The sequence below is a fragment of the Magallana gigas genome, chromosome 6 (assembly GCF_963853765.1).
Source record: "Magallana gigas chromosome 6, xbMagGiga1.1, whole genome shotgun sequence".
NCBI lineage: Eukaryota > Metazoa > Mollusca > Bivalvia > Ostreida > Ostreidae > Magallana > Magallana gigas.
In genome coordinates this window covers 32678853-32691258 of record NC_088858.1, presented here as the reverse complement: position 1 = coordinate 32691258, position 12406 = coordinate 32678853, and the positions used below count along the sequence as shown (strand labels likewise).

Sequence of the window (12406 nt, the reverse complement as noted above, 5' to 3'; positions counted from 1 at the left end):
CCCCCCCCCCCCCCCCCCGATGCTTCGTGCCTATACATGTAGCATCGGGGAGCCCCCCCCCCCCCCCCCCACAAATACTTTTTAAAAATGCTTCGTGCCTGAGGTAAACATAATCAAATAACTTTCGTTTTGAAAAAAATATTATAAATAGTCGATCATATGACCTTTGTATATAATTCGGAAAGTACATTGAGTCTATCTCTGATCGATTGACTTGATTCGAGCTATGGAATCCTTGAAGAACTCTTCTAATTGTTTTCATAGGAACTGTTAACTGTTAATCGATTAACGGTATGTTTATTGAAAAAAATATATATATTTTTAAACTCTTTTTTTTTTGTAATTTTTCTGACTACGTTTTCTTTGAGGAAGTATACAAACACATGACCCGTAAACTTCCTGGTCTGTCACTGAAGGAACGGTAATAATATTTTCGTCGTAATTATAAATTATATTCAGTTTAGATATAATCATAGGTTAATAACCTTTAATTAAGGTAATATTCTTAGGGGTTTGTCCTAGATTCGTGTCTTTATTTACTTATTCTTTTTTTTGTTTAAATGATATTCAATACAGCCTAAACGCTACAAATATTATTACATGTGACCTATATATAGTTATCCACGATATAAAGTTGTAAAATCAAGCATCATAAAGACTAGACCTTATATATTATCGAGATTTGTGGAGATCTCAAGTAAAGATAGTTTTCAGATTTCTTTTTTTTTCTAGTAATAATTTATTTTTGAAATCTGTTTATCTAATTTCTTTTTCCATTTCATTTATTGTCAATATTTTAAGTTTAAATGTCTTTATAAAGCACTTATTGATGCGGTATTTAAAGAATAAAAATGAATGGGTATCGATAAGCGTTTAAGTGCAATAATTATGCAATATCTTTCGACATTTGTTTCTGGAAAACAAGGTCTCAATCATAATAAGTCGTTTAAAAGTTAAAAAAAAAAATGGTTACCAAAAGATTGAAACCATAATATGTGAGCTGGTGTTTTGAAAAGAAGTCAAACACTTTCATGTGTCTATTTTCATTTCTTTATATTATAAGTGAGATAATCATAGACTCCATCTAAAACAATTTGAATAACAGAACATTAGGAGAAGAACAGTTGTTCGACAAACTTGTTTCAAATTCTTTTGTGTATACTATACTAGTATACAACAGAATATGTTCAATTCACATATTATTACAGAAGTTGAAACTGATGAAGCATTTACCTTCCTTTGTTTCAAATACAAGCATGACGAAAAACTGTATCACAATCAAAAAATGTTAATACTGTGAAAAAATAAGTTAAGCATTAATTGTTTGAATGGATCTCCTTGATGGATATGTGAAACAAAATTTACAACAAGACGGTATTATCGTTAATTTTTGTCCTTTTAAAGGGGCATGGTCACGATTTTGGTCAAAAAAATATTTTTCGATTTTCATATTTACAATGCTTCAGAAAGGCATTTTTAACAGGCAACCGAAATTTGAGTGTCATTTGTTGAGTCATAAGCGAGTTACAGAGCTTAAAATTCTTCGCTATGTAAACAAAGCGTTTGTTTACATTTTGAACGTTGAAGTAAAAATATCAGTTTCAAACCTAAAATGAATACGTTCAACGTTAGGAACTGTTTATCTATGCTTAAAATAAATAAAAAGATAGACAGATAAGCTTGAAAACATTTTTTACTGGTATAATGAACCTATGTAAACAAATACAGGGCACGAGCCTTGTTTACATGACAAAGAATCGTGAGTCCTGTTTCTTGCTTATAACTCTACGAATTACTCTCAAATTTTATTTGATCATAAGAAATGCATTTCTAAAGCATTGTAAATAATAAAAACATAAAAATAAAATTTGACCAAAATCGTGACCATGCCCCTTTAATATTGCATACGTAATGCAGTACAGTGTTGCTATTAGTGGTGTATTACATTTGTCCATTTGTTTATGTCAGTTCTATTTCTTGATGTGCTTTTCTTAAAGAGAAACTATCCTTTGTATAGATGTACCATGTATATGCCATTTTATGGCATAAGAATCATATGCCTCCCACCCCACAAATAGCTGCCAAGGGACATTTATTTTACTTTCTGAAGTGTTGATTCATAAAGATGAATGAGATTAGAATAAATCAGAGAACATTTAAGATCGCCTTTGCTTTATTTCACCATTTTGGTAACATGTACTAATCTGAAGATTGTAATGAATGATAAAAATTTGAAAAGCACATTTTTCATGTTTTTAACCGGGTTTTCCAAAGGAAAAATCCAATTAGGCTATCAAAATGGTGAAAATGACAGGCGGGCAGCTGCCAAACTCCTATTGTACGGAAAACTCCTAATACAGTTTTCAAGATAGGAAGTTGCTCTTTGTAGATCAATTGTACATAAATTATATCAGAGATGTGCATGCTATTTGGATTTGGATTTTGTTAATTTATGAAAAAATACCAGCTGTTGAACTTAGTCACTTTTTAGTATACATGAAATATTGCATATAAAGAAACTCTATTGAAAGGATAAGAAGTTATTGTTTTCCAGATCAACTGTAAATAAATTACATAAATTAGATATGTGCATATAATTTGGATTATGATTTTTGATAATTTATGAAAAACATACCATCTGTTGAACTTAGTTATTTTTGGCAAAAATTAATTTTACCTTTATTTTGGCAAAAAATTGCGTCATTTCTCTGGATATGTAGTGTTTTATCAATTCAGGATTGACAAATGGATTATAGATACTGTTCACACAAAAGAAAACCCGCTTTGCTGTCACGTTGACAGCTTTTCTCGTGTTAAAAGAATCTGTTAAAAAAATCTGTAAAAATGAATTGTTTTTATTAGATTTATGGCAGACGTTAAAACGGTTGAAGAGCTCAGAAAAAGCATTCCCAACTGTAGGTTGAGAGTGCGCAAGTTCAATAATAGAATCAAAGACGCACAACTAGATGACTTTTATAAAGATGTGCCTTGCAAAGACTGTAGAAAACTGATACTTGACGAAGCAAGCGAGGTGCAAAAAGAATGCGATCGGTTGAAGGATCACTATAGAAAAGATGAAATACCTCCATCCCAGATCGCAAAAGTTTGCTGCGTTACCTGTTCAAAAGGTAAAATCGATAGAATTCGGAATGATTAAACTGTATCACACTGTTTGCATATATTATTTACGATCTAAAAATCACATTTTATGAAATACATAGTTATTTGGAAAAAAAAAACAAAGTATAGTTTTTGAATTTTTTTAATAGTATTAAAATGATGAAAATATTATTGTAAACATACATATTGCATTTCAGTATGATATCGCAAAATAAAATAGAAAATAATACAAGTCCATGTATTGTACACACACACTAAAATCGTTGAAACTTCAAAAAAGTTCTGTCTATATAAATTGAAAGAATAACATGATTGCCTTTCACAGATGACAAAAAGGATACTCCTCAAGACAATCAAGACAACACCTGTATCAAAGAGGCCATGTCAAAAACGCGAAAAATTATACGTGATTACAACGACAACCTGGACGACCTAACTTACAAGAATGGAGACGGAAGACCGTGTGAGAGGTATAGGGATAGTCTCCTCAAAGAATGCCAGGGACTGATTGAAGAATTAAAGAGGGCAAAAGACCAGTTACAGGAAAGCCGCATGAAGGATATATACCCCTGCGATTGTAATGATATCTCGTGAAGTAGCATGATCAATAATAATAAAATATTTCATTCAAGTACTATCACATGCATTCAAAATGCACTTCAACCTATGATTATGAAGATAATATGTTCATGTCTTTTAAGAACTGTAAGGGTAATTATAAGAACGAATTTTCATTGTTATGCTCCCCCGTTGCATTTGAATATTTGCAAACATAAAATAAGTATACCAACTTAATATCTCTTTTTTTCCTTGTAATAAACAGATGCTATTGGATGTGCACATATGCATGTGGAAATGAGGGATGGGGCTAAAGGAAGTGAGTAGATGAAGAGAAAGGGTTATCAATGTACACGTAGTTTATACCCACATATTCAATATAAAAATATCTTTAGTTAGCCAGAATAATGTTTGCAAAGTAGTAATGAATTGATTAGATGTGCAGTGTATTCTTTAATAACATTTTTATTAGTTACATGAATAACATGTAATTGTACTTGTCGTGTATATTAAAAATCATTCAAGTTATGAAATTATAATATGTAACGAATATTGTGAATTTTTTAAATATTTACTTATTAATAAAAAATATTTTTAAAAATGACAATGCAGAAAAAAACACATTTTTAACTACATGTACTTCTGTTTATACCAGAGTGCAATAAAAGTAAGTGATATATCAGTATTCTCCATTTTCTCAAATTACTTTATTTTAGACATTCGACTTTTAAAAATTTAAAATGTTTTGCATGATTTGTTTTACTTTTTTTAACAACTTTAAAAAAAAATATTTTTCATAGCTGGATAAATTCTACAATTCAATATTCAATGTTACCTTTTGGAATCAAGGCTAACAACGAATTCTTGTTGTTTCTAACTTTTTTATTTCTTTGTAATTAACAACGAACAACACTCGCTTCCTAAGCTTACTTGCTGCTTAGGTAAATTTGACAAAAAAAACAGTTTTATGTGGTACAATGTTGTACTGAACGATATCGTTTGTATCGACCAAACCTAAGACTAGTCCTTAAAAATAATTCGACCTACAAGCAATTAACTAAACCCATAAAAATATCATTTTACTTTAATCCCTACTTTGATCAATTTAGCCAATTTTGAAGCTTAAGCTCAAATACTTTTGTTCGTGTAAAATGAAATGTATGTATGGTTTTAAAAAAATATTTAACAATTTCTTTCAGGATCAGAAAAAAAGCTGCTTAAACAAGATAGTGGCTATCGTAGCGTTAATTCAGAAATACGTAGGTATTATCACTTCTGAAACGAGAGAGAGAGAGAGAGAGAGAGACAGACAGACAGACAGACGGACGGACAGACAGACAGACAGACAGACAGAGATGGGTTTTTTTTTTTAAAACTAAACCAGTATATCGATAAAATGAATTATTTATGGACGTTAATGTCAAATATGATAGATTAAAAATTAAAATAGATGTATGGATGTATAGAAAGAATAATTACAAAATACTTGTACTTTAACACTGTACAAATCTATTTCAATTTTACATGTTTAGAAGATAGTATCTAAAACTTTGAAATAATGGAATTACAAAAATCAAAAGTATCAACAAGCGTCTATATTACAGAAGTTTTAAATATAATTTGTAAAAAAAAAAAAAATTAAATGAAATCTTTCTTTCTAAACAGTGGAAAGAGAGCCAACAGAATCCATGGATGACAATCAAACTGCATCCGCAGGTAAATTTAGTATTTTTTGAGGCACAGACACTAACATGTTGTTCAGGTTTCATAGCCATAAAGCTAAATGATATAAGATCTCGATATTACTTTTCAATATATATTTCTTTCTTGCAATTGAAAGCAGAACTATAATGACAAATTTCGCTTGTCGTTGTTTTACAGTGTATGGTCTCAAAGGCAGGCTAAATGAATCTTGTTACTGTCTGCAAGTGCTATTGTAAAAATTATTAATTCATAAAGTTTATTCGATATGCACAAAACCAAAATGTCGAAATACTAACATTTTATGTATTTATTATACACGTCTTCGTGCATTCATTATGAACTGTTATATTCTTTGTGCCTACATCCATGTTTATCCTTTTAAATATGTCAGTATACGTCGGTGCTAAGTTTACTTGTTTGGGATAAATATGATATTTAAATTGCATTTCAAAATGCATTAATTGGACAGAATTTGTCTTGCATTATCTTCTAAACAGAAAAATTGCCATTTTCACCTTATCTTTACTTATTTAATAAATCAAAGTACACATTAATATACTTTAAGGTTCGCTACATTGTGAATACATTATGACTGATACTTCTTCCAAATGTTCAGTGCTATTTCACTGTTTATATTTACATTTGTCTTTGTCTGTGATAACACTACGTATCGATTTTGTACTATATAACCCATAACTTCAAACGAGGCATAATTGGGGCGTCAGTGGGGTTTGCTTATTTATATTAAATACTTAATCATATGGTGGCTTAAAATTATATAAATATAAGTAATAAGGAATCATTCTTTAAATATTATGAGGTGATACTTTCGGTCGGGCGTGATCAAATCTACTATAAAGCCCTTCGGTCTTTATTAGATTTGATCACGCCCCCGACCGAAATTATCACCTCATAATACGCAAAAAATGATTCCTTATTCCTTATAAAGATATGATACACGAATGTGTTGGGTGGAAGGCGTAATCGTCACACTTCAAACATAAAAAAGAAGAAAATTTAAAATGATCCACAAATATTCTAATATTCCATATAGTGAATTTGATAATCGTTCTAAACCCTTTAAGAGAAGATACACATCTCCTGTACATTGAAGATTATCATAATAAGAAGACGGTAACTAATTTTTAGATACAACTCACCTCAAGGATTTGAAAATAGATACTCATACTGAGGCGCCCAGCAGCTCTTGTTACAAAGCAGACGTCAAAGGACCATGCGTAACGTTGGACGTCAGCATGGGTGAAAGCAGCACCACCGACGCATAGAACACTTTGAAGATGGTTTTTACATCCATATCCTGCAGGATTTTTTCATTTTTGTTTGCATATTTTTATTTTTTAATTATTGTCTATTTATCTTGATTTGGTCAAAATTGTTAATTATAAATATAGGGTTTTATTGTTTTTGTTGTTATTTGAATTTTATATCATTCCTGGTTCATAATTAGGTTTTTTTTTGTTTATTTTTGCATTCTAATAACATACGTTGTATTCGTGCCCCGGTCCCTGTTTGTAGGTGTGTAATTCCCCATTTTCCAATATAATAGTTTGACAATATGCAAAATCTGTATAATTTTTTTTAACTATATATATATATATATATATATATATATATATATATATATATATATATATATATATATATATATATTAACTCTCTATCACCCCCCCCCCAAAAAAAAATGAAAATTTAAAAACATCATCTGAGGCAGGTATCGCAGTGTATTCTTTTATTTCTAGTACGCGCATTACAGATGTTTGATTCACCCCTAAATTTATCGCGGGAAATTTAACGCGAAATCGTTGTGACGTTATCGTTAAAATATAGAATCATTTGTTTACGTATCTCAACTCAATACGAAGGAAATGAAACGTGTAAAAAAATAGTTTTGGTCTCAACAAAGCTTGTGCGGCACTCAAAACGTGTATTCAAACCTCAACGTACCGCAAATTACGAGTTAAATGTTAGCCATTTTTGGCATAGCACTACGGGAGAAAACATTAGAGAGCATTATGGGACGTAGACAAAAAAATTTCTTGATGAATCTGTAGGTTTAGCTCGTTCTGGTTCCCTCGTGCAAAGGTACTTGAATTTTTTTTGCTTTATTTGTTTATGTTTAAGATAGCCTTTGATTCATTAATTAGTCATATATTTGTTTTGTAAATGTCTTACTTCAATTGTTGTAGAGTGTATAGAAACAACATTTTTTTGTAATGGTGATGATCATTGTCATTGTCATGCTCACTTAAACCTATCAAATTGTACATGGTTAGTAGTCTGGTATTTTCATCAAATTCGTCTTTTAGTTGTGTTTTCATTTGTTGCAAAATCTTGGGATCTGAGGGTCAGTCATAAAAGTCAATGCAAATGTTAAAATGCAAATGTTAAAACTTTAAAAGTAAATTTTGAATTATATATTGAATGAATTCTTATCTAATTTTGATATGATTTTTTTTACTTGTTAAATCTTCAAATTACTGTTTCCATTTGTTTTAAATCATCGCTTATTATATATAACATCGTATATATTAATGATATGCACACTGGACCCAAACCTCCATTGTACAGGTCTTCATTATTTTATCTTTTGTTTGATGGTGCTTAATTTGCTTCAGATAAATATTTAAAGCTTTAATGAATTTGCATTTAAAACAATCCGTTTTACATTTGTTGAAAAATTGTGTACATCACTTATTTTGTGAATGTATAATAATAATATTAATATCGTTTCTTCGGACATATACATTACTGTATTTACAATTATGTAGACCATATAATGTTATATGTCCATTACATGTGATGTATTTTATGATATAGATGGCATACATAGGCGATGTCTGCTAGTATTCATGATCAATATAACAATGTCTTACAATATGTCTTGTCATAAAATATGCTCAACTAGATATTCTTTTTCTGAAATATATAGAGAAATGTCAAATCATATTGGATAATGGGTGTGTGCTATTTTTGTCCTACTCGATATGTATCTAATGTACGCTGGCGTACAAGTTTTTACCATGGTCTTAGAATTTTATTTTCACACATATTGTTTATTATTGTTGGTTATTTATTTATTTGAATTATGACGTGACATCTGTACTTATTAATTATTGCTTTTTGCAAATAAATTACAAATTGCCTGCACCAGAGTAACTGTTTATACCTTTGGAATTTCAACATGTGTGAGATGATGTCCGTTAGCTACATGTATAATTGAATTTTAACAGTTAAGTAATTATTGTGAAATTTATCAAAAATATTCTTTCCTTTTCGATAAACATGCTCAAAATAGCGAAAATGAGAGTAAGGTGGCGGATCCAAGTCAGGGGTCGTTTACATCAGAATATTTACTTGCAATGAAATTAATATGGAATGATTACGTGAAAAACGAATATATTTACTGGTGACTGGTGACTTATTTAGAGTATACCTAGAAGTTAAGATTTGACAAATGTTGAACAAATAAAATGAACCAATTCGCTTTTTGAATGCACGATATTTGCTTTTAATGAATAGAGCACTTGCGGAGCACGACCTCTGTGGAGAGAGTCGGATAGAACTTTCCAGAACAGGGTAACCAAGAACGCAGGTTGATTTATTAACGTCATGGCAAAAAATGTAGGACGAGTCCATCATGCATCGCGGGCATCTCTGGTCAATACAAAAAAGTAATTAATAAAATGGAATAATTTAAAGCAATTTTAGTTTTGATGGAAACAAATTTTTAGAACGGGTGCCGCCTGGAAAGCCGGTTGACAAATTAACTTCATGGCGGAAAGTATAGGGCGAATGTGCCTTTACAGTTGCTTTTCCTATTTAAATTCCATACATTTTTATATCATGATAGATTAGTAGTAATCGTTGGACAATAAACAGATTATGTGATGCATAAAACGGGGAATTTGACCGCCCCCTTCCAATTGAAAAAATCGATTATCTGAAATTTTAGCTCACCTAAGCTGAAAGCTCAATTGAGCTTTTCTGATCACTTTTTGTCTGGCGTCTGTCTGTCCGTAAACCTTTTACATTTCGACTTCTTCTCCAGAACCACTGGGTAGATTTCAACTAAACTTGACAAAAAACATCCTTAGGTAAAGGGGATTCAAGTTTATTAAGATAAAAGGCCAAGTCCTCTTTCATGGGGAGAAAATTAAAAATCATTGAAAATCTGTTGGAATTTTTCAAAAATCTTCTTCTCATAAACCATTTGGCCAGAAAAACTGAAAAGCTTCCTTGGGTAGAATAAACTCAAGTGTGTTTAAATCATGATCCCCGGGGGTAGGGTGGGGTCACAATGGCAGGTCGAATTTTGCATAGAATATATAGAGTAAATCTTTAAAAATCAATCTTCTTCTCTGGAAATGATCAGCAAGAAAAGATGTAACTTGAGTGGAAGCATCCTCGGGTAGGGTAGATTCAAGTTTGTTCAAATCATAAATCATGATGCCCAGGGGTAGGGTAGGGTTACAATTCCAATGATCTGGCGAAGGAACTACCGGTATACGCTGTTTCTATGCTGTTCAAATGCTGAACGAAAAATGGAAACAAATATTCAAAATCTGCTTTGGTGTCCATAAGAGCCGGTATCATTCGACATCTTACAAGCCCCCTTATTCTCGCACCATCAACATCATAAAAAATAAGGAATTCATGTCTTTAAATCATGTTCTAACAGGAATTATAGTAAAATCCCTTAAGCGGGGAGGGGCAGACAAAACAAAACACCATCCACCAATCTCTATAATGGAGATTTGGAGAAAATGTAGAAGAGGAAGGGGAGGTCTGCGTGAATAAACTCCCAAGTCATTTCTCCTTCACAGTCAAAGACGATACTGACGGAGAGTGCTTCATAATGTCATACAACGAGGCGGACAAAACGCATCATGGGGTTGACTCTCGAGAATCTGTTTAAGAGCAACGACTCCACGCATTGCCTGAATCCGATTTATGTTCAGTGAAATCATTAAAATGAAATTGTCAAAGCGTAATCCAAAACACAATGCGTTCTTCCAGCGTCCATTGACAAGTTTTGAGTCAGCCTATGATGTGTGGTATGTGAATGCTCCCATAAAATATCATACACTTGAACATTTCCAAAGTTGCTGGATTGTCTTTGCTTTACACAAATCACTGTGTTCTAGCCACCACAGCTACTGTGTTAGACTATTCTGGGGTAAGCTCTCTTGGGATCATGTCGGTAACAGGCCATCGGAATGAGAAAAGGATCCAAAGTTACGTAAATGCACTCTCCGTTTCTCAGCGCCGCAAATATAGCGAAACACTGGTACTTCAGCGAGTTTCGACTGGTGTTGTAAGTCAACGCAATATGACGTCTCCAGCCACTTCATCATCAGCATCCACCTCATCTGTAGCTGTAGCTGTAAGAGAAGTTTCATTCCATGTGGCGTGGGAGAGCCAATTACACATTACTGTGTACACCGTTCCGGGGGGGGGGGGGGAGAAATGAAGAGAACCTTTTATGATTGATTTAATCCTTCCTGAATTTAAATTTTTATTTCTTAACATTTCAAGAAATATATTTACAACATTAACTGATATCTAATCTGTTTTAATGCAATTATAAATTTGAAAGTTAATAAAAGTATTTTAAAGTCGTTTTACTTCATTTAAATCAGTGTTGTCATAATTTATACTATCCCAAACTATGTACAGTGTATATACCATGTGACATGGCATGCACATGTGTAAATCAATGTGTTACTGTCAACAATGATAATGCACATGGAATTTGGGTAAAGTTAAATAAACGCAAATTATGTACCTTTTTCACTATGTGCTCTGGAAATTACACGGGAGTCAGACACGTTCCACTAGCATGCGCGTGAATCCTTTTTATCAAATACACAAGAAAAGGTTGGGTCCAATCGTCTTACTTGAACGAAACGTTTCCGATACTCATTCCGAAGCAGCCATTACTACGCGGAACAGCCGTCTCAACCAATCAGATTCATCTTGCTTGAAAATATGACGTACTTCCTCTCTCTATAAATAAACCGATCAGCTGATGGTCGGAGCTGTTAGTAAAATAGAAATAAAGTTCTTGTTATCGTGAATGTTGCAGAATAACCTCCGAGGTCGAGAAATGTTGTTTAGAAATAAAAAGCCTAGTCTTCGCTTTTTTTGGTAACTTTATAACATGTATCAAAATTTGATACATACATAATCCATACTTTAGACATGTATTATTTATCAAACTATAAAACAAAGATGATAGGAAGTCTGATTCGTATCTTTGAAACCAGCAAATTTTAACAGAGACTGCCTGCCGTAATTGAGATATCATGAAGAAATAATCAGAATTTGCACTTTGTTCCTACCTTATCTTAAGGGGGACGTGCGGTCATCTTTTACATTTGAGAAGAAAAATGTAACATAAAAATTGTTGATAATAAAATGTAAAAATATTCTTGCACTTTTTTTTCAGTTTAAAGAAAAGCGGAAGTGAATGGAATAACATGTCAAAATCCCGCATTTGCGGGAATGTTTTTATTACTGAGACGGGGAATAGTTCTCGTTTAGAGTAATCATTCCTCAATAAATACAAAAGCAATAAATATGACGTTCAGTATGTTGTTTTGTATGCAGATTACGCATACAAGGGCAGAACAATGCATTTTTAAATCACTTTGAACTGCGTAGTACAGACTTATTTTGAATATTTAGAAATTTGAAAAAATATGAAAAGAGTTCATAAGTGTCCACTCTACAACCATTTGTTGAGAAATGGGCCACAGCTTGCTTATCTAAGTTGTGACTTTCTCTCGGTAGAGGGTAACCTATTTTTAAAGGAGACTCTAAAACCATCAAGTTTTTGCACGAGATATTTTTGTCTGTGTCTATGGAGATACTTTAGAGTTATATTTTCTTTGAAAAATACATATATATATTATTTCTTTAAGACCATTATTTTTGGACCCTACTTCTTAATTAATTTATACTCATAGAACTAAAACAAAACAATTGGAACTGGTATAGAGAT

The 12406-nt window shown here is 31.9% G+C and overlaps 1 protein-coding gene across 1 annotated transcript; it reads left to right on the top strand.

Annotated features, from left to right (window-relative positions):
- The first annotated feature begins 150 nt into the window (after nt 1-150).
- LOC105325914 (uncharacterized) lies at nt 151-6833 on the top strand. Its single transcript, XM_034469019.2, has 7 exons — nt 151-291; nt 2863-3128; nt 3446-3697; nt 3944-3997; nt 4878-4937; nt 5344-5394; nt 6532-6833. The coding sequence occupies exons 2-7, from the start codon at nt 2867-2869 to the stop codon at nt 6666-6668; spliced, it is 816 nt and encodes a 271-aa protein (XP_034324910.2). The 5' UTR covers nt 151-291; nt 2863-2866; the 3' UTR covers nt 6669-6833.
- Nucleotides 6834-12406: the final 5573 nt, after the last annotated feature.

Bases quoted from the DNA above. Each gene is read 5' to 3' on its own strand.
- LOC105325914 (XM_034469019.2), top strand. From the start codon at position 2,867: ATGGCAGACGTTAAAACGGTTGAAGAGCTCAGAAAAAGCATTCCCAAC. The intron at 3,698-3,943 runs GTAATGATATCT...TGTAATAAACAG, and splicing joins GGATATATACCCCTGCGATT to ATGCTATTGGATGTGCACAT. The intron at 3,998-4,877 runs GTGAGTAGATGA...AATTTCTTTCAG, and splicing joins GAGGGATGGGGCTAAAGGAA to GATCAGAAAAAAAGCTGCTT.